Source organism: Hermetia illucens, chromosome 2 (genome assembly GCF_905115235.1).
Source record: "Hermetia illucens chromosome 2, iHerIll2.2.curated.20191125, whole genome shotgun sequence".
NCBI lineage: Eukaryota > Metazoa > Arthropoda > Insecta > Diptera > Stratiomyidae > Hermetia > Hermetia illucens.
In genome coordinates this window covers 175,041,199-175,066,784 of record NC_051850.1, presented here as the reverse complement: position 1 = coordinate 175,066,784, position 25,586 = coordinate 175,041,199, and the positions used below count along the sequence as shown (strand labels likewise).

Here is a 25,586-nt window from a genome sequence, read left to right as displayed (position 1 = left end):
TGACTTCAAAGTTATGATGGCATAGAGTAAAATTTTACACGAAATTGATAAGACTCACTAGGTTAACCCTGACTAATGTCGAGGCCAGGTAAAAGCAGCAGCATGACTCTCGAGACGATTCGGCATTAACAACGGTTTAAGACAAGTCGATGCCCTATCATGGGTCCTCCTTAACCTGGCCTTGAAAAAAGTGATCCGTGATGCTGAGGTAAACACGAGAGACACCATCCCCTTTAAGTCCATCCAACTACTGGCCTATGCTGACGATATCGACATCATGGGAGGAACAACTAGAGATATACGAACTGCCTTCATTCAAATTGAGTAGGTGCATGATGGGGTGCTGCACGAATCCGTAGCCTATATAACGACGTAATCTATAAGGATACCATGATCTTCTGGTTGTGGATAAGCTACAATTAAGTAATTTAAGGAACAACTACATTCAAAAGTCATGCCTCTATAATTTCCACGAGATGGTGGGGTGACCGGGCAATTAAAAGTGTATTTAATGACACATTCGAAGTGTAGATAAATTTATTTTCATAATATAACATTATAAGAAATATGCAATATCGAAGTCATCCTAAATTGCAAACAAATAAGCTCCCAAATTCAACTGTAGGTTTTTTTCTTCTTTACCTCAGGTTCACAGTCATCTGTCGCATATTTTTCAGTATATTCTCGTGCATTTTTATAGAATGTTTCTCTGTCGTGTTTGTAAACGTCGGCAATGTTGCTCTGTAACGGATCATCGGGATTTGGTGACGCTAGTAGCAGTTGAATGGATAGTAAAATGGATTCTAATGTTATCGCTGGATTGTAGGAACCATTTGGAGGTAGTCGCAGGATATCTAGGCATATTTTCCCAGCTGAAAAAGAAAAACAATTGCGTATTCACTCGTGAGCACAATGCAGTTGTAACAGTCCAAATTTTCAAGCATTTAAAAGCTCCTTTCATCCTAATAGAAACCTGCTTTGTGTTCATTTAGTTCTGAAAGTTTAATTAGGTTTTGAATTTTTGTTTTCAATTGCAAATATGTATAGTGACCTATATGCGTTCATCTAATAACTTTCTTTTTTGTGGAGGATGCTGAGAGTCCTGGGTCCGCACCCACCTGGTGACGGACCGGACCACTTTCTGTTGTGATGATCCCATATAAAATTATCATTTAGCACCTTTCTGCTACATAGATACATTTAAAGTGTTAACTTCATCGCAGAGCGATTTTCGATCATTGGAATGATGAAATTATCATGGCGTGCCCCTTGGAGCAGTAAACAGAAATTATGCAATTTATCGTCGGTCTAAGTTGCCCGTGTCCGTGTTTAGCCTTTTCTCGGAGGGAATTTCCAAGATGTGGAGGCTCTTGTAGGAATCTAGTCTCCTAACGTTCGTTCACTTCCTTCAAAATATTGGCGTTGTCCAACGACAAGTGATGTCCCTGCTCTATTATATGTCTGGTAACCGCCGACCATATGTGTGGGTTATTCTTATTTCTAGCGGATTCGTCCTCCTTTAAGTGTTCTAAGTGATGTGGACTAAGTCTTGTCACAGTTTGGGCAAGAAATCCTATAAATGCGGCTTTTTTCCGTACACTCTTTTTTGTCCTTGACTGATTGTAACCGGATCCTAAGTAGGTATCGTCTGCTGGTCAAGGTGACCCGGAATCCTCGTTTATGTAGCCGCCTATTGATGTTCTGCGTCCAACCTGAGTAGGTTAATGTTATCCATTGCCTAGGTTCTGTGTTCACCTCCTGAAAGAGTGTTGAAAGTGGCTGCCTTGAGTCCTGGCGTAGTTTGTTTTTGATCCCATTTTCGATGAGGTTCCGTTGTATCCGTTTTTCTTGACTGTTCCAGGATGAAGCTCATTTCTTTATTTTTTCTCTCCTCATTGAGCGGTGTTGTGACCATCCAGTGAATCATAAAGTTGTACGCCGCCATCTTATGGTGGAAATCGTGGTTTGAGGTGTATGTGATGGTTGTGTCTGAGTCGGTTTCCTGTAGATGTAGAATTCAAAATCCCCTCTTTCCCGGATTATTTTTAAGTTTAGGAACGGTATCTCCCCTTTCTTTGCGACTTCCATGGTGAAATCAATGTTCCTGTGTGCCCGGTTGAGAATCTTGGGGTAGTTCCTGCTTCTCCAGGTGCTCCATAAATACCTCGCATAGCAGCGATGAGAGGGGGTTGCCCATTGCTGTCTCGGAGGTTGTTTTTTAAAAAATTTTCCTGAATGTGAAAGAGGATTCACTCATGCACGTGAAGGCCAGTTTCTTATACAGTTTAGCCTTCTTCCTTCATTCAGATGAGTTTTCGTGTGTCGTGATCCATTCCTCGAACAAGTGTAGAGCTTCCTTCATCGGTACACTTGGGAACAGCGTTTTAACGTCAAAGGATACTAATATTTTATCACTTTGTATCCCCCCGATCTTGTTGAGCCTGGCAATGACTTTTCTGCCGTTTCCAACTGCTCGTTTTCTTGTTTTTAGGCCTAACCTTTTGACTTCTTCCAAGAGCCACTTCACAATATTTTGGGTCGGTGAATTCGTTGCTGTGATTATCTCCCTGACTTCGTTGCCTTCTTTATGTATCTCGGGGAAGCATTTGATTCTGGGCAGAGATGGGTTAGGCATTCCCAATTCGGCTGCTTTCTTAATAATGGGCTTGCATTCATCCAGCGCCTTTTCCACTCTTTTAACGAAGTCTGGCAGAGGGTCCTTCCTGATGACCAAGGCAATCTTTCATTTTAAGACTTCGGCTAACAAACTACCTCCTAATTCAAACCATTGCAAATATGTATAGTGACCTATATGCGTTCATCTACTAACTTTCTGTTGTGATGACCCCATATAAAGCTATCATCTAGTCCTTTCTGATACCTTGGTTGTCACCATAAATTGCCCGTTTGTGACAACGATACATTTAAAGTGTTAATTTCAGCCGTGATTCAAATCTTACTGGTGGCAGTGGAATTTGGATCGTGATATGACGTCGGATACCAGTCGACTCAGCCGTGAATGAGTACCTGAGTCAAATCAGGGTAATAATCTCGGGCGAGCGCAATGCTGACCACATTGCCTCCTACAGTGTACTGTAGTGTACCGTCACGGCCCCGAATGAAGTACTCTAATACACTTCAAGGCCCTGATCCAATTGGATTGTTGCGCCAACCATTATTATTTCCGAGTTGTCACAATCTCGGTAGATGTCGGATTTTACCTAATACTAGCACTAAGTGCCAAGCATTTAGGCTCGAACGATCCTACCTACTTAAAAACTAAAGGGGCGCTGGTGGTGGCCAGTGGTAGGTCAACGGGAGAATCCGTCGAGAACTCCCTGCAATATGGAGCACGTATGCAGAATGGTGTACTTCTGCATGGTTTGAACCAGATTGTGCCAAAGTCTCCGGACATTAAGGGAAGCCGTAAGGAATTTAGGTACAATATCTGTAGCTGACAATATTATGGGAACTACAACCACTCGCTCGAGACACCAAATTTCTTTGATTTCCGGAGCCAGTGGCTCATAGTTCACCATCTTCTCCACGTATTTCCGTTCGATGTTGCTGTTCTGGGGGATAGCAACATCAATTATCATACATACGCGGAGCGGCCCGTCTTGTCAACAAACAGTACGTCAGGCTTGTTGTGTGCAGTATGGCGATCAGTCAGAACTTTCCGGTCCCGATACATGCTGTAAGCAGAACTATCAAGTACTGCTTGTGGCTCATATCGGTAAACCGGACATGTTCCCGTGATCAGCCCATGCTTGTATGCAAGGGTTTGATGGATAACCTTACATACAGCATTATACCTGGCGATGTATTGCACCGGTGCCATAACAGTACAGTCAGAAATGAGATGGTCCAATGTCTCTAACGCCGAACCACACATTCTGCACTGGTCGTTCTCCACCTGTTCTTTCATGATGAGCTTTTTATAAGCTCGGGTGGCGACCACGCCGTCCTGAATGGCACACATAAACTCCTCCGTCTCAGTAAAGAGTTCTCCAGGACCCAGCCATTTGTTCGACAAATGGCTGCCAAAGACAATTCACGTGTTTACCGTGCATTGCCTTCGACTTCTATTCATCGATCCGCTCTTGGTCCGACGTCACCCCACTCAGAGGATTGAAAGATCGATCCTGCAAGTTAAGTGGAGTCAGTCTACAGTCTGCCTTACAGACAACCGCAGGCAAGGGACTCGCCTGCTCTTTCCTGTAAAAATAAGCGTGCAGCGGGTCGACTTGGCGATGATGATGTGTCGGCACGTCAACCACGCCCCTACTTCCAATGTCATGAGCCAGATTCATCCGCTTCACGGCAGACTTTGGATGATGCATTCGGAATTTGGACATAGTTGTCCATATCCGCCGCTGGACGTTTTTCAGATCGGTCTTCGTCCACGGCAATATTGCGAATGCATAAGCTAGTGAAGGGATAGCGAATACATTCAACGCGCTTATTTTTTTCTTCCCCGAGAGATGTGATTTCAGCACCAGCTTTACACGTCGCAGGAATTCGGACAGCAGAGCATCCTTCAGTTCACCAACTCGAGCATGGGTTCCTTGCAGAATTCCTAAGTACTTGTAGAAGTCTGTCTCGGTCATAGCTTCAATGTGGAGTGTGGAGGTCACCAATGCTATGTCCGGCATGTGGCTCGTGATGACCTTTGCGGATGGCTTCGATTCGACATTTGTCTAATCCAAATTCCATCCGAATATCACGGCTGAACATGCCTATTATTCGCAACAGACTTCTAAGATGGTCGTCAGTACCAGCATACAGCTTGATCTCATCTGAGTACATCAAGTGTGTCAGTTCGCGCTTAGCACGGAGGCCATTTTTATTGCAAAACCATGCCCTCTTGCATCATTCAGTAGCTATGAAAGGGGGTTCAGTGCCATGCGAAAGCAAAGGGGATTCAACGAATCCCCCTGGAAGATGCCTTTCCCTAAACGGATGGGATCTGAGGTATTGGCACCCTCAGATGTATGCACTGATAAGGTGGAATGCCACCCTTCCATAACTGTCGCTAAAAACTTTATTAGTTTCGGATAAATGAGATACAGTTGCAGGACATCGATTAGCCAGGTAGACAGGACCCTGTTGAAAGGCTTGGCATCATCGATATAGCAACTAAAGAGGTTTCTTTGGCCTCTTGTTGTTTGTATTACACATACCGAGTCGATAATGAGTTGCTCTTTGCAACGACTTGACCCAACTCGGCAGCCCTTCTGCTCTTCGGACAAAATGTTGTTGGTCTCGAGGTGCGCATTGATCGTTCCACTAATAATGGACGTTATGAATTTGTAGAGTGTTGGTAAGCAAGTAATCGGTCTTGTGCCTGCGGGGTCCTGCACCGTGTGCTTCTTAGGGATAAGGTAGGTAATCCCCGCAGTGAGGAAGGGTGGAAATTCCTCCGGTCGACTCATTACCTGGTTTGTGTTGTGTGCCAACCGACTGCGTACGCTGGTGAATTTCTTATACCAGAAATTCTGCACCCGGTCCAGACCAGGGACCTTCCAGCTCTTCGAGCTGTTTCTGGCTCGTCGAACTTCCTCTTCGGTAACATCCGCAAAAATCATGCCAGGCGTATTGGCATGGCGGAGATCCACTCACGATGCTGGGCGGGTAACCCCCAAAGTCCACCCCAATAATCATTTGCTTCCGTCACCGAAAACTGTACTGTCTGGACGCTCTGTTGGGATTCGTTGAGAATTGTTGAGTTGAGTTCGTTATTATTATTAATTTCAGCTCGGAACGATTACTGATCATTGAAATGATGAAATTATTGTGGCGTGCCCCTTGGAGCAGAATACAGAAATGATGCTTCATTCGAGAGATAAACAGGCAATGAATTGATTTTAATAATTTCAGTGAGATAATTTTTGCTAAGCGGTAGGCATGAAGAGAAAATTTGCATCATAAAAGTTACTCACCATTATCAATGTTTGGGTGGTAAATTGGTGTAATAAATTTTACCACAGGCGGTTGAAATGGATATTGTGCTGTGAATTCTATCGATACTTTGAATTTTCCCCGTTGATAGGATGAATCCTTGGGTCCTGGCACAATGGCCTGCAGCTTTGTAAAATCTCCTTCGTCAGCCGGCTTGCAGTCAATACCTTAAAGAAACAGTTTTAATTCTTCAGAGCAAAACATTATCAGATTTTTTTGATTTTACAATGAACTTCATAGGAAGCATTTAATCGTTTCAATTCCACTGGCACTCTTTTTGTTCGAATATCTGGTTTACTCATGTTTAATGAACTTTTGAAAAACAAATTTGACGTTTCAGTCACCTTCGCGCGCTGTCGTTATTATAGTCTTTTTCAGCAGTGATACTACTGGTATGACATCTGTGTCGCATGCGATATCAATGACACTCTTCTCATATGCGATTCCCACCCGGCGGCCTGCCGCTGTTTTGACAGATTTCCGAGCAGTACCACGTGTGGAAGGTGTTGTTGTCTGTCTTTGATATTTTTGCGGTGGATTTTCTTAAAGGAGATTTGGTGAGTTTTTAAATGCAATTTTGTCTAGTTTATGTGCTGTATTTCAACTTCGAAAATCTTCAAACTGATACGCAGAAGGTGGATGGCGTTCGTGAGGCGGGTTTCCACAAAACTCACTTCTCCTTGGAAGGTTAACATCATGTCCCCGCAGCCCTTGGAATTAAGCTATTTAAGTGATTTTGCGATCTATCTGGGTCTTTCTACTATCTTTTCACCGCCTTTTGTGGTTTCCCTTTACTTACGAGTCGAAAAGCGTTCTTGGAGTTGCTTATTTCGTTTTAGAAATTTCAAGAAGTTAGCATGCGCTTTACCCGCCATCCAGTCGTAGAGGAATTTGGGCAATTTGGGCAATATTCAACTCGTTGTGTGCTCCCAGTTCACTATTTTCATGTGATTTCTATTTTATATATTTTTGATGAAACCTTGCTTAAGTCAAATGGATGCCTTGTATGTTGTTGAACTCTGCTAATAACAGGAAGGCCACGCGGGGGGCATTGACCGCAGCCCATAAATCATTCGAAATGTTTTTTAGTGTTCGACTTCCCGCTCTCTTGCAAAGCCTACAATATGTGCTGATATGGCGGGACGCATCAATTACGAACCTTCCGACCAAGCTCTTCCTATAAAAAACTTTATGGAAAGTAGATCTGGGCTCCACAGGGGCCCTTTCGTGTTTCCCAATAGCCCTTCTATCTGTGTCTCTTCTTTCACATGATCATGAGCTGTGGTTTGGGTCACTATCTTGTTGAAAAATGAATCCATTGACTATAAATGTTTTCCGAGAAGAATAAAATTTGTCTTCTTGCCTTTCAATTTGTATCAAATCTCGATTTCCTTGGGTAGAGAAACCGCCAGAAGTATTTCTTGGTGACTAACAATTTGACGTCTTGATGCCTGTATGCGCTACGTCGTGAACCGCGTGGAACACTTCCTTGCGAAAGGTGGCCGGAATGTATGGCTGGGGTCGAAGATTGGCAACTCTTGAAATTTGTATGTGGGGTTGGATTTGAGGCTCTAAAGTACTGCGTCATCCTCCTGCGCCTTGGCGATAGCCGAGAAATCGAGTGAGGTGGGGATGTTAACCTCGGAGATACGTGACAAAGCGTCAGCAACTGTGTTGTCCTTGCTGGACACGTGCTGAATGTCAGACGTGAACTGGATTATAAAGCTCAAATGTCGAAGCTGACAAGGGGACGCTTTGTCGGGCTTTTGTTTCAAAGCATATGTGAGAGGCTTATGGTCCGTGAACGTTGTGAACGGCCTGCCTTCAAGGGAGAAGCGGAAGTACTTAATGCTCAAATACGCGGCGAGCAGTTCTCGATCGTAAGTGCTGTAGTTCCGTTGAGCGGGGTTTAACTGCCTGGAGAAGAAGCTCAACGGCTGCCAGACCTGATTCACCTTTTGGTGAAGAGCAGCACCTACTGCGATGTCAGAGGCATCAACAAAAACGACTAAGGGTGCATCTTGTCGAGGAAATGCCAATGGTGAAGCATCAGCCAGTTGCGGTCGGGATTTATCGAACGCGCGGACAGCCTCTTCAGACCAAACAATCTCTCGTGTGTCCTTTGTTTTGGGGCCAGACAAGTACGCGTTCAAAACGGACTGGTGATGGGCGGCCTTGGGCAGGAAACGACGGTAGAAGTTTAGCATGCCCAAGAACCTCCTCAACTCCCTCACTGTTTTCGGACGCGGGAAGCTTGTAATTGCTTGCACCTTGTCTGGGTCGGGCTGTATTCCTTCATGGGAAATGGAGTGGCCGAGGAATCTCACCTGTTTTTGAAGGAATTTGCAATTCTCAACGTTTAGGACTAAACCGGCCTCAAGGAGACGTTGAAAAATGCACTCGAGATGGGCTAAGTGCTCAGACTCTGAGGAAGAAGCGACCAAAACATCATCCAAATATACGAAACAGAAATCGAGGTTTCGGAGGACCGAATGGATGAACCTTTGAAAGGTTTGCGCCGTATTGCATAACCCGAAAGTCATCCGTATGAACTCGAAGAGTCAAAAGAAATTGACTAATGAACTATATTTTGAGTTAAATACAATTGAAACAATAAATTGCAAGACAACTCTCCGTCCTATCCCGACTGTTTTCTCGTACTGACTAAATACTGAATTTATTTTACAAATTTCATTATTTTTTTTGTTAACGACCTTTGGCTATCGAAAACGGACTATGATTTGCTTCTGGAATGTGCGCAGGCTTCTTGAAAACGGTAGCGAAGTTCCTCAGAATGCTCACTTTCTCCAGTTTGAGCGGGAATTCCAGCGATATAAACTGGATATTTTAGGACTAAGCAGAATAAGATGGTGGGACTCGGGAGAGTACTCCCCTCCCTCTTGCAGCAAAGTGTGCTTTTGTACTCTGGAGCCAAGAGGTAGCAGACGCGAATCTGGTGTCGGGTTGCTTTTGACGGTTGAATTGGAAGCCGTTTTCTGACAGACTGACAGAGAAGCATCACAATTGAACAATGCGGCACACCAGCAGAGACTTCCGATATAGTGGAGACGGATGTCTTCTTTAAGTAATTAAACACGGTTCAGGGAAAGCTTCCTAAAGGTGACATTGTGATCGTCATGGGTGATCTGAATGTCAAGGTGGGATCTGCCAACACTTTGTTCGGAAATGTGATGGGGAAGCATGGTCTTGCCGATCGTAACGGTAATGCTGCTTTCTGCAACTTCCAACGCCTCGTGATTAGTGGCACACTGTTCTAGCACACAGCCTGCCGTAAGATTAGTTGGGTTTGAACTGACCGATGCCGTAAAAGTAATCAAATCGACCATTTCGACATCAGCAGCAGGTTTAGAAGTTGCCTTCTAGATGTGCGTAACAAGAGAGGCGCTGACATCGGCCGCTTACGTTTGCTTGCGTGTTGCGTCCGCCACTTCTCGCAGGGTTGGGGAGCTGCGACCCCCTAAGTTCAACATCGATCGCTTGTACGACCCCGCTGTCGCTGGACAGTGCGATCTTGCTGATCAAACGGCAGATCTACTGAGTAACATGCCTGAAAATATCGATGAGCATTGGGCCACTGCACAGGTTGGCAGCCACGTTCTGAATGGGCGTCATAAGATCTGGCGGCCTGCGGAGTTTCGGAAGCGGATTGATGAACGGAAGGGGTTGAGGGTCTACTGATCGCTGCGAAGGCGGGCGTGACCCGCTCGAACTTTGATACCGAGCGAATTCCCGAGAAGTTTAGCGTAGTTTACGCCGTGGCAAGAGAGAATTTGGTATTGCGCTGGTAAGTAAGGTAAGCGGAAAATCCCGCAGATCGTAATGATTTCAGAACTATATACCGCATCACGAAAGAGCTTGCATATGGTCGCAATTCTTTCGATGGTCCTGTAAGGGACGTTAGCGGAGCTCATCCACGATGATGAACAACTGAAAGAACATTTCACCCTGGTCCTTAATCGTATTACATCCGGGGAGATTCTTCCTCTTGTGGATGAAATGGCTAGACACGGTAAAATGTGATACGGACTGTTCGTCCAAGCAGAAGAGAAATCATTTTGACCATCAATGCACTCAAACGGAGTGACACCGCTGGGCTTGACGGTCCCTCCGAGTTATTTATAGCTGCACCTGCAGATCTGCTGCTTCTATTCTTATGGAAATCATGAGAGTCCGAGACTTTCCCAGAGAGTGGAAGAAGTGGGTGATCGTTAAGATTCCAAAAAAGGGCACCCGCTTTGAGTGCGACAATTAAAGGTTTATCCGCATGCTTCCTGCCGTCGTAAAGATAATAGCTAAAATAGTCCTGAAACGCATCAAAAAGCATCTCGAAAGTTTGATCGACAGAGAGCAGGTTGATTTTCGTTGGGGATCCTCCTACATCAACCACATCAACACCATACGGATCATTTGGGAACAGTGCGCGAAATTTAAATCTTCGCTGTACTTGCTCTTCACGGATTTCGAGAAACCGCTCGATATCGTGAACAGGGAGGGGTATTCCGGAGAAGCCAATAGTTATTATCAGAGCGACATATGATGGCGCAAAATGTCATGTGCTGCAACGAGTAAAAATCTCGGAGGGTTTTGAAGTCCAAAACTGATTCCGCCAGAGTTGTATCCTGCCACCGATATTATTTCTTCTTGCTATCGGTGACGTTTCTTCGTGCTGTCCTTTCCGGAGGACGTGGAGAAATTCAATGGACAATGACATCATTCTTGAAATATCTTGACTACGCTGATGACATCTGTTTGCTTTCTCACTCACCGGGTCATGGACCTTGGCCAAATGGCTTTGGATGTGGAAACAGAGGAAAGTAGAGTCGGACTGAAGGTAAACACCAACAAAACCAAGGTTCTCAGTTTGACGGATCATCGCACCCTCAGTATCTGCATTAATGGGCAGAACATTAACAGCGCTAGATCCGCTTTCGCTGCCCTGCCTAAAGTCTGGAAATGCAGTTATTTCAATCCTAAGATTAAATTGAGATTGTTCTGGGCTAGTGTTATTTCTGTGTTGTTATATGGGAGTAGCTCATGGAAAGTGAACTCCACTGTTAACCAAAAGTTCCAAGCTTTCGTCAATACCTATCTGCGTCGTATCATCGGAGTACGCGGGCCGGACACTATTTCAAATGAACAGCTTGGCCGGCGCCCATCTTGGCACTCGTATGCTTCTGGCTGGCAATGTATGTATGCGGCAGGGTGTAGTATATAGTATATATGGTTTGGTCTTTTAAGTTTGTGGGGTATTGAGTCAAATGTCTTTTCTAGGTCATGGAAGCCAAAGCAGGATGAAATCGTGTTACATGTGCTGCGTCAAACGTGGTCTAGTTGATGGTAATTTTAACAATGTTGCGGATGGTTGTGAGGCATGCGCTCCAAAGTCTTCGTTGTATAGAATTTTCTGTTGAATTGCTTTAAGGCGACTAAACAGGATGGAAATCCGTAGGTCAGCAATTTACAAAATTCGAAACTTTTCTGCAATTGAAACGTCCACCGGATAGAGATTGATGCCAGGGTTACATACGACTTTTGGCTATCGGCTTATGATTGATTTCTAGGATATAGACACGCTCCTTGCTAACGGCATTGAGGGCTATCAAATGCTCCTTTTCTTCAATTTGCTCGGAAGTCTGGGCATCAGTAAAGTGAGATGGTGGGAATCTGAAGAATACTCTTCTCCTTCTTGTGGCGCTGTGCGTTTCTACTCTGGAAAGCCAAATGGTAGCAGATGTCATTCCGGAGCGAGACTATTGTTGACAACAATCACATCATGACCTAGAAGCCGGTGTCCTACAGAATTTTAACTACGGAACTCCGGTCCGGGCTAAAGAACATCACAATGAACTCCCCGTCTTGTTTGCATTAATGGTGGAAACCATTTCTACGATTCAGGTGCGCCAAAAATTCAATAACCCGATAGCTTACGATTAACATGAATAATTGAATTCTACCTACTAGGCTGTCTCCATAGTTTTTACGTTTGGATCTTGCATAGCCTCTGAGCACTTAGGCCGTGGTGGCCCATTGAACTGGACTGAATATCCCGGATTCGTTTATGCCTCGCAAGATATCCGTTAGTGGATCTGATACTACCCGTTGCAGCAGGATGTCTGATGTGTCCATAGGTGGGGCGTTCACATAGAAAATGCTTCGTGGATTTCGCTATTACAGCAGAGACACGTATGATCTTGTATAATTCTTAAACTATGGCCTGTCAGAATGACCACAATAACACTTCGGCAAGTCTTCCTGCTTTTCGGCATGATAAACTTTGCAGCATCCGAGATTTCATTTCTCTCTACATCACAGTGACTAGACCTGACTGACTGTAACAGATTCGGGGTCGATTGATGAACCTAAGGAGTTGTGGGCTGTTGGTTGTTGCGAACAGGAGTGGATGCGACACATTGGAGCTGTGATAAATGTTCAGACCAAACTCTCATCCTCTATTGCCCAATAACTCGCGATGATTGGGGTTTTAGAGTTCTGGCGTCTCGATCTCGTTGTTCTGAGTTCGACTTCCTGTCATTGTGGAGGTTTGTGTTTGACTTGCTGCTGTGAGCTTATCACTTGCGCAGCGTTAAGTGTGATGATAATGGAACTGAAGCAAAGCTTCAGTGTGTGGATGCTCTATACTCCGCCAAGGAGTTAACAGGAGATAAACACGAGGCTCTTTCAGCTTCCATGAGCCCTAGTTCAGCGGCTTTCCGTTAGTTTTGGATTTTCCAAAACGCTTCATTCTCTGTTGTCTCATATCCAGTATCGACCCCTGAGAGACTATGGCAGAGACACGGTGAAGTAGGAGTATGATTGCCGCTTCTTGCCTTCTATGGTAGTGACTTCGGTGTCTATCATCACATTTGTTGCACTGACAGTGGAGTGCCATTTACAGAACAAACTGCATATGAGATTGAGATCTTAAACTTTCAGTTTTTTCTAGCAATCTATCTGCAATTATTTCTTTTAGGTTGTTTCCCATACGATGAGAAAGGCATATTGGGCGACACGATGAGTAACCTCCAGGTTGTTGGTTTCCTTTTGGTAAGAAAGCCAACCTTTGCTGTTTCCATTTTTAGCGAACATCCTTTCATCGAGGCCTTTTTGTATGTTAGGTGGTTGTGAGTTTACACCTGGCGGTATCCTGATTTTGGACTTCTTTTCTTCTCGTTCGCACATTTCAGTTCACCAGCAAGGTTCGCGTGTGTGATCACTGCATGATCCCTTGGATGTGTGTGTGTGAGGTCTTGTGCTTAGAGGCAATCCAGCGTTTATTAGGTATGGTCCATCTGGCTATACATTAGATGTTCCTTTATATTCGGTTCATACGCAAGATCCGAAACGATTGTCTGCAAATCCGTTCAACTAACACCTATTATTGCTCGTTATCAAGGCCAGGCTTTATCCCCGACTTTTTTCACCTATCTTTTTCTTGATAATCAGCGAATAGCATTAATTATTCACTTTTTCTCTCTTGGTTCTATTGTGAAGTTGCAAGGCGACTCTTAACCTCTTTTTCTTCCAGATAAATCATAATGTCGTCGTCGGAAAGTGACTCAGATATCAGCCAAGACCAATATGAAGAAGAGGAGTCAGGGAGTCAGAAGTCGGAGTCAAGTGGGGACGACCAATCTCCTGAAGACGACCAAAGCAGCGAGGAAGAAAAACCAACCAAAAAGAAAGGAAAAGAGAAATCGGTAAAGGATAAGAAAAATAAAGAAGCATCGAAGAAAGCTAAAAAGCAAAAACCGCCAGTTCCCACCCAAACACCAGAAGAACGTATAAAGGAGAAATATAGTGCCAAGAAAGGCAAATGTTTGTGTCTTCGGTTTCCGAAAAGGGTTCCTGAAGACGTCAACTTGCTTGAGTCTAACGTGAAAGAACTTTGTGATCGAATCATTAAAGTCCATCGACCTAGGCAGCCTAGCACAAGAATTTGTCTGGTCGATTTCGCCACTCCGGAAGATTGCAAGAAAGCCTTCAAGCAACTAAAGAAAACTGAAGTTGATGGAAAGCGATTGTGCGTGACCGTTCCAAAAACCGATTCAGAAGATTTCATCGCAAAGTTAGTTGCACGTCGACAGAAAAAACTAGCACAGAAGCGGGCTCAGAAGAAGCTGAAGAAATCTGCAACAAAAACAGAAGGAAGAATCTTCACATCAACAATTATTGTTGGAAAAATCCCAGCCAGTGTGAGCGTTAATGAAGTTAAGGATCTATTCCCAAATGCCGTCGAGTTTAAATTCGTTTATGCTAAGAAACCAGGAGGACATAATTCAGCGGTTGTAACTCTTCCCACGCCCAAGGATGCAACGATTATTAAACGGAAGAAATTAGAAATTGGTGAAAATAAATTGAGTGTTGCATTTGTCGGTGCAGATCAAAAGAAAAAGAATAAGAAAAAGCAAAGCGCTGAGGAAGGTGAAGCAGGAACTTCGGAAAATGGTCAAGCAAATGAGGACGAATCCCATTCGAAGAAGGGTAAGAGAAAACTCAAGAAGGAAAAGTCAACATCAGACGATAACACGGTAGACGTTCCCGCTAAGAAGAAAAAGAAGGATTTAAAGAAAGTCAAGGAAGAAAACGATGAAGATTCGTCTCCAGCTAAGAAGAAAATTAAGCAAAAAAAGGCCGAAAAGGGCAAACGAGAAGCTGATGATTCATTTGTAGTGCAAGATCAGCCGCAGAAGCAGAACAAGAAAAATAAAAACAAAAACAAACATGAAAATTCGCCGATAAAACAGGAACACAAACAGCATAAATCGGACGGCTCCAAACAGAAGGACGACCAACAGGATGACCAGACAGTATCATTCAAAAAGTTCCAAGGCACCGCTTCTTTGAAGGATGATAACAAGAATTCATCTCCGAAGAAGAAACATCAGAACCAAAAGTTCAATAAGAAACACAATGAGAACACACACAAATTGGAAAATGGTGGCGGACCAGGAAAGTCTTTCAACAAGTTCAAAAATAAAGATAATAGTAAGAATAAATTTATTAACAAAGAGAAAAAACCCTTCAAGAAGGGTGGCTTTAAAAAACAAACTAATTCGGCGTAAGATTGAATAATTGTTTAATGTATGGATGAATGCGTACATTTGTTTTTAAGTTTATGAAATATATTATTTTTAATTAAATCGTTACTGTGTTTTCGTTAGTCCGATATTGTTAACCAGTCCCATTTTTGATGTACTAGCAGAAGCTAGTAAGTAAGTAATGTAAATAAAGATTTACCTGAACATCGAAGTCGATGATAAACGACCAAGAGGCAGACCGAAACAACGGTGGCTTGATACAGTGGATGGGGATCTAAAAGCCTCGAGATTGCATCCAGATCAGGCAGTTGATAGAGCCAAAAGGCCAAGGGTCACGACGAGCCGACCCCGCTTGTGAACGGGACAAAGGCTGAAGAAAAAGAAAATAAGGTACAGCTGTTTCGAAGGGTAACAGCTAAGTGTGGTAATATCAAACGTATCCTGATATTTTGCTAGTGTCCGGTTGCGCTACCTTAACGGCCAACAAAGCACCGAGAGATCCCAATTCAACAGCATAGTCTGGTCACTCGTAACCGAGTAAATGTTCACTGAGGAGAAAGCTTATCCATTTGACTATGCGTGAATATCTCCAAAAAAGTCAAATTTGAAATTGTTGAAAGCATTGGATTCATCGCACCTCAAGCGCTCGATTTTAGTTATAAAAGCAAAAGTAATAACTATTACAAACCCGGACAGTGAAAGAGACGAGAACCTTATTCGACTTTCCGAAATTTGGTGCGCCGCATGATCTAAGAAAACAAGAACTGCTCGGAAAAGGACCACTGCTAAGCAGGCAGAATTATTTGAACAAGCTTATTAGCGTCTCTAGAAAAATCAAGTTTACCGAAGAGCATTAGCGCCATTAGGCGAATGGGACTAATTTTTTTTTAGGTCAAAGTTGGCCCATCTTAACTCATCATTTCCATAAAATGACGTGAATTTAGATCAAGAGTGAATGAAAAATGTTTAAATCTTTACTCTTCCCACATTTGTTTCGGCACAATGAAATACAGCAAACCTGGTATCCTCCTAAGTAACAGACTAAGCTATCCTCCTTGCGACGCATCATGGCCAATTGATTGATGTGGTAGGATCAAGCTGGAATCACACGCTCAAAGGATTATTAACCACAGAGATAGACTCTAAGAAACAGGAGGAAAAAGAACGGCATATGCAGGATATCGTGCGAGGATTGCCCACGCACCAACATAGGGTAAACCAAGAAGCTTAATTAAGTAAAACGACGAAAGAGTTTATATACATATATGGTTACCATTCACCTCTTAATGGGGCATGGCGCGTCAACCACGCTCACGCGTCATCATTCACGGTTCATTGAAATTCGCTTCAACTATTTCTAGGTGTTTTCGCGAGGCTTGCATATTTCCTCTACTGCGCTACGACAATGCAACTGTGGCGACCCACTCGTTGGCTATTTTGGGAGAGTGGATTGCACTGCATGAAATAACCAGCAATGGAATTGTCGCCCCTCTTTAATGTGTTATCGATCCATTGCCACTCGACCTTATGAGCAACTGGGCCTATTTGCCGAAGAAGTTGCTCGTTCGAAACAGAATCAGACCTATGTATCCTGAAAGCATGTCGAAGATTTGGAGCTCTTGAGTAACAGTGATGATTGCTTTCCATGCACTACTTTCTCTACTCCTCCCTTAGAACACAGAAAGAACATTAGCAGAGAACGGTCTCAACTTAATCTTAGTTTAGGCAAGGCAGCGAAGACGGATCTAGCGCTATTAATGCGTCGACCGACCTCAAGTTCGCTACCACCATTGGGAGAAACCTTGCTTCCTAGATATACAAATTGATCAATGCCCTCGACGCTCTGCCCATTAAACCAGATAGGAAGAGTATGATGTCAGATCGAGAATCTTGTTTTTTTGTGTTTATCTTCAGTTTGACTCTCCATGCTTCTCTATTCACAGCAAACGAAAAAAAAAATTAATATCATTGGCGAAATGCAACCCAGACAGGTTTCGCATTGGACCTCAAATTCCTTCTAGATTTAACCTCGATGCAGCACGCTGAATTTTGTTGCTTTGATAATAGCTATTAGTTTCTCCGGAATGTCCTTCCTGCATAGAGCGCTTCAGATGCACTCCCTGCTCCACGGTATCGAAAGCTTTTTCGAAATCGATGAAGAACAGGTGCAGCAAAGATCTAAACTCCGTGCACTGTTCCAAAATGATCCTCAATTTGTTGATGTGGTGAACACAGGAGGATCCGGAGTGGAAACCAGCCTACTCTCTGTCGATCGAGCTTTCGAGATTTTCTTTAATACATTCCAGGATTATTTTAGCTATTATCTTTGCAACGGCAGGGAGCACGCAGACTCCTCTCCAATTGTCAAACCCAAAACGGGTGCCCTTCTTTGGAATCTTAACGATCATCCCCAATCATTGATCTTTTTAAAAAAAAACTGATTTTTTTTAAATTATGAGCATTTTAAACTTCAATCAAATTCAAACGCGCTGAAAAGTCCGCGCCATGTTACGTGACGTCACAATTCAAGTCAAAAAACTTCAGTTAATTTGGGCGGTGAAATGGCAGGAAGGACGATAAAATGTTGTTCCGTGCCTTGCTGTACAAACAGCTCTACAAAAATCCCGCTGAAAGTCAGTCAGGAGGATCACAATAACTTAAATTTCAATCTTAATTAATAATATATGACTGCGTTCGAATTTTGCGTCACTGTTATTCATTTTTCATGATTCAGTTAAAGAACTGCAGTTGCCAAATTGCAAAGAAAGCATATCTTGGCAAGGAGATAAATGAACCTAATACAAATAATATCAGATACCGCAGAATACCTAATCCGCCCAAGGTTTGAATCCTGCTCACTTTTACGCTGGCCCCTGTGAGTCAATTATTTAACAATATGTCGAAGATTTCCATTAATTTACACACTACAGAGAAGACTGCAGAGTCGGAAAAGGAGACCTTCTACGAGGCAATAGAACGAACCCTAGAAGCCTTTCCCGGGTATGATATCAAAATCATACTTGGGGATTTTAACAGCCAAGTAGGGACGGAACCCGTATTTAGGCGATACGTTGACTACCATAGCTTACATAAGGATACCAATGATAACGGATTGCGGATTAATCAGTTAGCAGTATAATACGAAATGGTTGTTGGAAGTAGTTCCCACAGAAAGCGGTTCATAAACAAACGTGGATTTCTTCAGGCAGGACCACTTTCAACCAAATTGACCACGTGTCGATCGAACGCCGCCACCTCTCAGCCTTAATAACGTCAGAACATAAAGAGGGCCAATATAGACTCGAATTACTATCTCGTTAGCATGATGTTCCGGGTTCGAATAACAACACCACCTAGAATCCTCTCTGACAATCAAGTGATAGTTAACACTGAAGCCATCCACAGCACAGCCCTCCGTTACATCTATAAGAGGAAATGGATGCCGCAATAACCGCAGTCAACATATAATAGTTCCTGAAGATGAAGCATCGACAAATGATTTTTACAATCACCTGAAGGGCGTTATGATAAATACGGCTACACACATACTTGACCCCGGCTGCAAAAAGAAGCGGAACGACTGGTTTGACGATGAATGTAAGTTAGTACCGGAACGGAAGGATGCCGCATACCGAGTAATGGTGCAATCTCAATGGACGCGCACACGCGCGGAGCCTTACAACCCTCGACAAAGAGGGAAATCTGATTTCCGACACAATGGGCATATTGAAGCGATGTGTTGAGTACTTTGATGAACTACTGAACAACAACAAGAAAAATTGGGAACTCTAGACTGCTTTCGAGAGAAGAATAGTCCGAAGAATTTTTGGGCCACCTACATGAGGATGGACGATTCCGTAGCCTTAATAACGATGAAATCTATGAGTGATACCATGATCGTCTGGTTGTGGATAAAATCCTGCTCAAAAATTTGCGGCACCTACTCCGTATGGATGAGGATGATCCAGCCCGGAAAATGTATAAGGCAATGTCTATGGTACAGAAAGAAGACAAGGCAGACCCTGCCTGAGATGGAGTGATGGTGTAGGTCAGGACGCCAGACAGCTTTTAGGGATATCGAATTGGTGGACCTCGGCGCAAAATCGGTCGTTTGTCTGGAGTTCCTTATTAAGGCAGGCCTACATCGGATACTGGTTGTTGCGCTGTTGATGATCATAATTAATAAATGAGCTTTCCGAATCGAGCTGTCGGACTACCAACGAAACACCTCTCTGTCATGAGAGAACTAGTCTGGCACCGTTTGATACACTATTTCGGGCTTTTTCAACACAAGGCTTAAACCATGAGCAGTCTCCATCCCGCTTACCCGTGGCGTCAATATGCCAAGTCTGCTTTGCGCCTGTTCAACAGTGCGTCCGGCAACCAGTGCCGCAACGTCGTCTGCATAACTGACCACACGCGACTCTTCAGGCTTACCGAGTCTCAGCAGGCTATCGTAGGAAGCGTTCGAAAGGTCCGGCCCTAGGACGGATCCCTGTGCTACTCTTGACGTGATTTGCATTTTTCTCTGTTCTTCTAGGGTCTCATAGAGCAGGGAGCGGTCTTTCAGATAATCCCTCAATATCCGCAAGAAATAGCGTGGAATGAGTTTTCTAATGTGCCGAGCATATCTGTCCATCTTACGGAATTGAAGGCATTTCTGATCGCTGATCGCTTCAACGAGTCTACTCCTGATGAGCATCTCGAGCACTTTCCCGGCTGTTTCAAGCATATGTACTTAGCGGTCGATATGCAGACTGGAGCTCTGGGTGTCCTTTTCCCTTGCTGATCAGCGTGAGTCTGGTCACCTTCCAGCGACAAGGAAAAATGCCCTCCTTCTGTTGCGTGGCTATAAGAACATTTACTGTTTGTTAGAATTCATTCATTCATTCGCTAACAAAAAATAATATCAAATAAATTAGCTCTCCGGGCATAGCCGTTATAAATCATGCAAAAGGCAAGTAGATCTGCATCTACATTAAATATTTTTGGATTGCATCTTGGATTTTGGACCACCACTTTCAAGGAAAGTTTTCATTTACAGTTTGAGGGCATCTGAAATCAGTTGTCATTTCAATCGTAGTTGATTGCAAATCGCCTGCAAGGATTGCCTTATTCCCCGTTTTCGTGATATATATTCGGTGATATAGTCCTGAAACTATGTTTTCGTCGCGTATTTTTTCGATAACAACCTGTCTCGCCCGAAATCATCACTCGATTGCTTCAATTCCATTAAAATCTAACCTGAAGCAAGGTTATGTGTCCCGTCGAATTGGATTTGCGCTTAGAACTTTGGCAACAGAACCTGGAAAATCCAGTCCAGATAAACCAGAATTAATCTACCATGGCTCCTTAACATCTCGAATGAAGGCAGTGAAAGTCTTTTCCCTCACAACGAGCCTCACAGGATTAGCAGCGCAACCTGTCATCTACGAACAAGCCGGCAAACTCGGTGGGACCCCGATCATAGTTTTGATGTGCGGATTTGTTGGGTTTTTCACCTTTGTAACGCCGGTCCTGCTGCATTTTATAACGAAAAAGTATGTCACGCATATACATTACAATCCGAGCACAGAGGAATATACAGCCACAACGATATCAATCTTCTTGACAAAGATTGAGGTAGGATTTTGTGGAATATATTTTGTCGTCCTGGGACATTTTTTATCGTTTTTTTGCTTGTTCACAGACAAAATTCAAGGCGTCAGATGTGAAAGTGCCAGACGTGCCAGGAATGTTTACCTCATTTGTAGTAGGCAAAGTGCCGCTCTTCGTCGAGCCCACAATGTTCTCCGACACTGAACACTATGTGAAAATCATGGGCTACGACAAGCCAATCGATTTCAGACTCAACAAATCTGAACCAATCGAAAGTAATCGCAAAGGCGGGACTAATAATTAGCGGTAGATTATAGGCCAAAGTAGTTCAATAAAAGCAATATAAAAACCTCATTCAGTTTCATTCAAAGCGACATCCCGCCTGGGTATGTTTCCAGCACGACAGCAAACTTCACTCTATTTTGGTTCATGCCGTGGACACTCATTGCAGGTTATGAGGTAGCTTTGGATTCGTTTGTTTCAGTATGGGCGGCACGGATTTACCTTTAGTTTTAGAATTCGGGTGAGTTTGCTTTGATTTGATTTAATTAACTAAGACTTAGTCTGTTCTGCTCTTTTTTTCGTAGTGGCGGCGCTGAGCTCCTGTTCGATAACGTGAAAAAGCGGCAAGTTACGCTGGACGGAAGCAAAACTTGTAAGTTGCCCTGACTCCCCTTCATTTCTTGCATTAACTTCTTATTTCTTTCCAGGGAAAATAAAGGAGCTATTGGGGTGGATACGAGACAATCTGCTAAGAGAACGGCCAGAACTGTTCCTCCAGAATGACTCAGTGTAAGTAAAAATTCGCAAATATCTTGCTTGAGAGGAAGAGAGTTTTTCAAGTTCAATTTTTCCAGGCGACCGGGAATTTTAGTTTTAGTGAATGATGCCGACTGGGAATTATTGGTAAATGAATTAATAGAGAAAGTCCTTAAACAAGTTTCCTGAACAGTTTCTCTGTTTTTTTTTAGGGTGAATTGGAATATGAGCTGCAGCCGAATGACAACGTTCTTTTTATTTCAACTTTGCATGGTGGATAACTTTTTTGATTGGTGATTAATAAATAAACGGAATTTAAGTGCAATTTATGGTTATTGTTCAGTTTGGGGTAATCTTTGAAGTGAAAATAGGAGGTTAGTCATAGTTTTCTTAGGCAAGAGTAATGTGCCGAAGAGATGGGGACCAATTTTTCATTATGGGTGATATTTTTAAATGTCAAATTATAATATTTTGAGTTGAGTTTGTTCTATGGAAAATTTGACATGAATATAATTCGTAGGTACATATTTTCAATGAACTTGTAGATATAGCCTTGGTGGGATAATTGGGTTTCATGCCGTTGTTGATGACAAATTTCTTCCTGACTTCCTGAGGGCCTTGCTTTGCAAGGGACGTAATTCTGAATTCGGTTTTACCTTTTTGATGAGTCTTTTTTGCTTATAATGATAAAACGTGGAAGATGGTAATAAATCGACTGTATGCAGTGCTACCGAAGAAGAAAAAATATGTTGCAGTAATCGTTCGAAAATTAGAACTCCAAAAATTAGAAAAGCTTGGCAAAGCAATTTATTTATGTGTGCTCTGAAATTTGAATAAATGGTTTTAATTTCCAAGCTCAGAATTTTGTTTTCTGTTTACAAAGCACACTTGCATTGGGGAGAATTAGACCTGCAAGAGAAATAGGTTGAGGGGTCTAGGTTGCTGGAAAATGTCCGGAAAGTGGAGGAATCTTTGGAAAAATTTTGAACGCCCGTATCTTCGTTAATATTGAGAATTTCGCGAAAAGGAGGTTAATTCGTCATCATTTGTATTGGGGAGAATTAGACCTTTGAAACGGTATATGTTCCAAATTTTTACAAATTAATTTCAGAAATTTCCATACAAATTTTACTTTTTCAAGTCAATTTTGGAATTTTCCGTTTCAAATTTTGATTTTTTTTCAAGACTTTATTGCGTCTCTTTGATGAATTATTGTAAGGAATAACATTGTTTATTGAAAATAGTAATATACAAACATTAAAAATATTTCAAACATAAAAAAAAAACATTTCATATTCTGATCCAAACAAAATCCGTGTTCGTACACTTAATTGGATTAAAAAAAACACATTTTCTATGGGAGTCTACTTCGGTTTCTTATTGTTTTGGATTCTGTCGGTCTTTTTGTAAATCACAACGAGACTTTGGATGGTAGAATGACTTCTATGGAAAATGTTTCCTATTTTCCTTAAGGATTTGCCGTCCTTGTGCAATTGCACCACTAGTTTTCGCTCCCTGTTAAGCAGTTCACCAGATTTCCTACCCATTATAATTCTTTTTTTAAAAAAAAAGCCATTTTTTAACTATGCTTTGCTCGAAATTGCTTATCACACTTTACTTGAAGTTAACAATTGAAATTTTACAGGGTGGCATAACAAGTATTGTACTAAAAGCATATTTTTGTTTTGACTTAAGCAAAATATTCCCATTCCTGTTAATGCAATAGTGGTCGGAGCTAACATACTAATTTCGAATATTATCCGAAAAATTGATAAAATGTGTAGTGTACCAATACGAATTTTGCATAGTGTATATGAAACAGTAGTTCCACCTGCCCAATTAACATATCCGTTGAAAAAGATAAATTCGGAACGCGCATTTATTATTTGATTAATTTTTATGTAAAATAAAACTTACTAAAATCGATTCACTGTCTGTCTGCCTGGCACATGCACTTTTTTTCCAAAACGACTAAATCGATCCGAACGAATTTGGTGGACAGATGGTAACTGTGAAATCTCACGGATACCGTGAGTGACATAAATTTATGTAGGGTTTTTAGGGGGGTGGGCTTTCCATATATGCAAAAGGGGGATTTACAATTTTTTTACCGGATATAGCCGTGTAGGGCATCAAATGAAAGGTCTCGGTTAGCACTTTCCGAAACTGATAGTTTTGATGTAAAATGTAAAGAACTCGAGTAAGGAGTCGAAATGTACTCGAGTAAGGAGTCGAAATGTAGACACTTAAAAGTGATATAGGACTCATTTTTTTCAGAAACTACCCAACCTAAAAATAAAAAAAAAAATCTGGGTGATGCGCTTAGATGAAATCTAGGCCTCAAAATATGTTCCATTCCGATATCTACTGATATAAACTTATTAATATAATAAACTTCGAGTGTGAATCGTATGAGGTTCACTATTATCAATGTAGTGCTTTCTATCAAATAATTTATTTAAATGGCTTTCTAAAAAATAGAAGACAATGGAATTTTTATCTACATACGTGCGGAACTGTCATGCACTCATCGCCCCTCACATAGGGAAACACAAAACCTTTTATACCTGGAACGTCCGGTCTCCCGACATTGCAAATGAGCGAGCGTCCAGATGGTGCAGGTCTGTATCGAATTTTTGGCAGTTTTGGTGGCATCGATGATGGAAGAAAAACTCCTCTGGTCAATTTTTGCATGTTGTCTTGCGAAGAGGAAGAAGGAAATGGGATGTTCGAAAAATACTCGGCGCTCAAAGTGCTCGAGGAAATGGCTTCTAAAAAGACAACACTTTTCTCACAGCAAACTGCTGTGTGAATTACGAGATGAGCTTAATGATTTGCGCAACTACTTGGTATATACTTAAGGTATACATCAATCTTGACAAGCTGTGCTGGGAGAAGGTTTAATATATAATACTTACTTAATTAAACTTAATCTAACTTAAACTAATATAAAATAACAACTTAACTACTTTTTACAATTAGCACATTACAATAGCCTATGCTTACCCCCTATGTACTCTTACCTAGCCAAGAGTGTCCTAGAGGGGAGGAATTTTAGATTTTAGGGTTAGATTTACTATTTAGGAGGGCCTTAGAAATGTGGTTAATGGGTTGAATTTGGCTCGTCTATATATTTCGCAAATACCTGTCTCTTTGCTACAAAAATGATTTGCAGGTCCCAATGTAAAAGACAGATAGAGACAATGCAGTGAAGTTAATGCATAAGGACAATGTTTACACAGTTTTGGTAGAAACAACGTCCGAACACAGAGACTTCAATCGCGTCTTTACCTGGGCTGCGATAGAATGTATTTTTTTGAAAATTCGTCAAAATATCGTTTTTGCACTGAGCGGGGTTCGAACCTTCGGCTGGATGAATATTCAGTGGAATTTGTTGCATGATACATGACAACATTCTAACGTAGTCATATGTTATAAATTAAGATTAAAGTTAAAGTTTGGTTTAAAAAATGTTAACTCGCATTGGAATGATCATCAAAATTTAAATATGATTAAAAAAAACTGAATTTAGTCGGGCGATGTCGGTCCGAATATTTCCTTTTGGGCCAAGAAGAAACTTCAGTAGGCTGCGACTTGTGATGCCCTGGTAAGAAACCGTAAAGCCGTCATCGCCTAATTTTTAGAAAGTTTGGGTGCTAAGCCCCAAACGAGGCGTCCGTGGACCAAAAAAAGAGGGAGTAAGTTGCTCCTCATTTGGTCCGGTCCAGCAATTCTCAAAAAAAATGTTTATTTAAAAAATGCACTATATAAATTGTTGTGTGTACTTCACTAGATAATGAAATGAAGGAGTGACAAATAAATTTTCAAGTCGATGGTTAATGAAAACGCTTCGAGTTCTACTGCGCGCCGATTTCAATAATATGATTTTGAGAAAAACACGTTTGAAGTTTAAAGGCCTTTTAACTCTTCGAAATCATAATAATATCGCCCATCGAATTTTGTTTAAACTTCACTCTGCTATCTTAGCAGCATGCAATTGTTCTCTACGGCCGTGCTTTGCTCCTTCAGCTGTTGTTGTATTAAAATGTAAATATTCCATTGACAAAATTCAACGGCGCGTCTATATAATTATGGCTATGTCATAATCCGAAATGATATAAGTCGAAGCTGTACTATTTTTAGATGGCTTCGATATGGTTTGAATCATCACTAAATGGTTCGATACTTGGGTATAGTGATAATGTGAAT

At 42.2% G+C, this 25,586-nt stretch overlaps 4 protein-coding genes across 5 annotated transcripts; 3 read left to right on the top strand and 1 right to left on the bottom strand.

Moving 5' to 3' along the window:
* Window positions 1-507: 507 nt before the first annotated feature.
* On the bottom strand, window positions 508-6,347 carry LOC119649679 (ubiquitin-conjugating enzyme E2 D2B-like). Its single transcript, XM_038051939.1, has 3 exons — window positions 6,188-6,347; window positions 5,943-6,128; window positions 508-872 (listed from the first exon to the last, which is right to left on the bottom strand). The coding sequence occupies exons 1-3, from the start codon at window positions 6,261-6,263 to the stop codon at window positions 616-618; spliced, it is 519 nt and encodes a 172-aa protein (XP_037907867.1). The 5' UTR covers window positions 6,264-6,347; the 3' UTR covers window positions 508-615.
* A 46-nt stretch (window positions 6,348-6,393) lies between these two features.
* Window positions 6,394-15,122, top strand: LOC119649678 (cylicin-1). The gene is made up of 2 exons (XM_038051938.1): window positions 6,394-6,518; window positions 13,508-15,122. The coding sequence occupies exon 2, from the start codon at window positions 13,518-13,520 to the stop codon at window positions 15,042-15,044; it is 1,527 nt and encodes a 508-aa protein (XP_037907866.1). The 5' UTR covers window positions 6,394-6,518; window positions 13,508-13,517; the 3' UTR covers window positions 15,045-15,122.
* A 4,954-nt stretch (window positions 15,123-20,076) lies between these two features.
* LOC119650029 (transmembrane protein 70 homolog, mitochondrial) lies at window positions 20,077-21,119 on the top strand. 2 transcript variants are annotated; one of them, XM_038052509.1, is made up of 3 exons: window positions 20,077-20,642; window positions 20,710-20,924; window positions 20,978-21,119. In XM_038052509.1, the coding sequence occupies exons 1-2, from the start codon at window positions 20,181-20,183 to the stop codon at window positions 20,920-20,922; spliced, it is 675 nt and encodes a 224-aa protein (XP_037908437.1). In that variant the 5' UTR covers window positions 20,077-20,180; the 3' UTR covers window positions 20,923-20,924; window positions 20,978-21,119. The 2 variants fall into 2 exon arrangements, with proteins under 2 accessions (XP_037908437.1, XP_037908436.1); XM_038052508.1 differs by lacking the exon at window positions 20,978-21,119 and having other exon boundaries at window positions 20,710-20,972.
* On the top strand, window positions 21,061-21,702 carry LOC119650030 (ubiquitin-related modifier 1 homolog). Its single transcript, XM_038052510.1, has 5 exons — window positions 21,061-21,141; window positions 21,206-21,273; window positions 21,329-21,410; window positions 21,476-21,524; window positions 21,590-21,702. Exons 1-5 carry the CDS (start codon window positions 21,104-21,106, stop codon window positions 21,656-21,658), a joined length of 306 nt encoding a protein of 101 aa, XP_037908438.1. The 5' UTR covers window positions 21,061-21,103; the 3' UTR covers window positions 21,659-21,702.
* Window positions 21,703-25,586: the final 3,884 nt, after the last annotated feature.

Coding starts and splice junctions, on each gene's coding strand:
- LOC119649679 (XM_038051939.1), bottom strand. CDS start 6,263: ATGAGTAAACCAGATATTCGAACAAAAAGAGTGCCAGTGGAATTGAAA. Junction 6,129..6,187: donor TGCTTCCTATGAAGTTCATT/GTAAAATCAAAA, acceptor TGTTTCTTTAAG/GTATTGACTGCAAGCCGGCT. Junction 873..5,942: donor CCACCCAAACATTGATAATG/GTGAGTAACTTT, acceptor TTTCTTTTTCAG/CTGGGAAAATATGCCTAGAT.
- LOC119649678 (XM_038051938.1), top strand. CDS start 13,518: ATGTCGTCGTCGGAAAGTGACTCAGATATCAGCCAAGACCAATATGAA.
- LOC119650030 (XM_038052510.1), top strand. CDS start 21,104: ATGGGCGGCACGGATTTACCTTTAGTTTTAGAATTCGG. Junction 21,142..21,205: donor CCTTTAGTTTTAGAATTCGG/GTGAGTTTGCTT, acceptor TTTTTTTCGTAG/TGGCGGCGCTGAGCTCCTGT. Junction 21,525..21,589: donor ATGCCGACTGGGAATTATTG/GTAAATGAATTA, acceptor GTTTTTTTTTAG/GGTGAATTGGAATATGAGCT.
- LOC119650029 (XM_038052509.1), top strand. CDS start 20,181: ATGTTTTCGTCGCGTATTTTTTCGATAACAACCTGTCTCGCCCGAAAT. Junction 20,643..20,709: donor TCTTCTTGACAAAGATTGAG/GTAGGATTTTGT, acceptor GCTTGTTCACAG/ACAAAATTCAAGGCGTCAGA.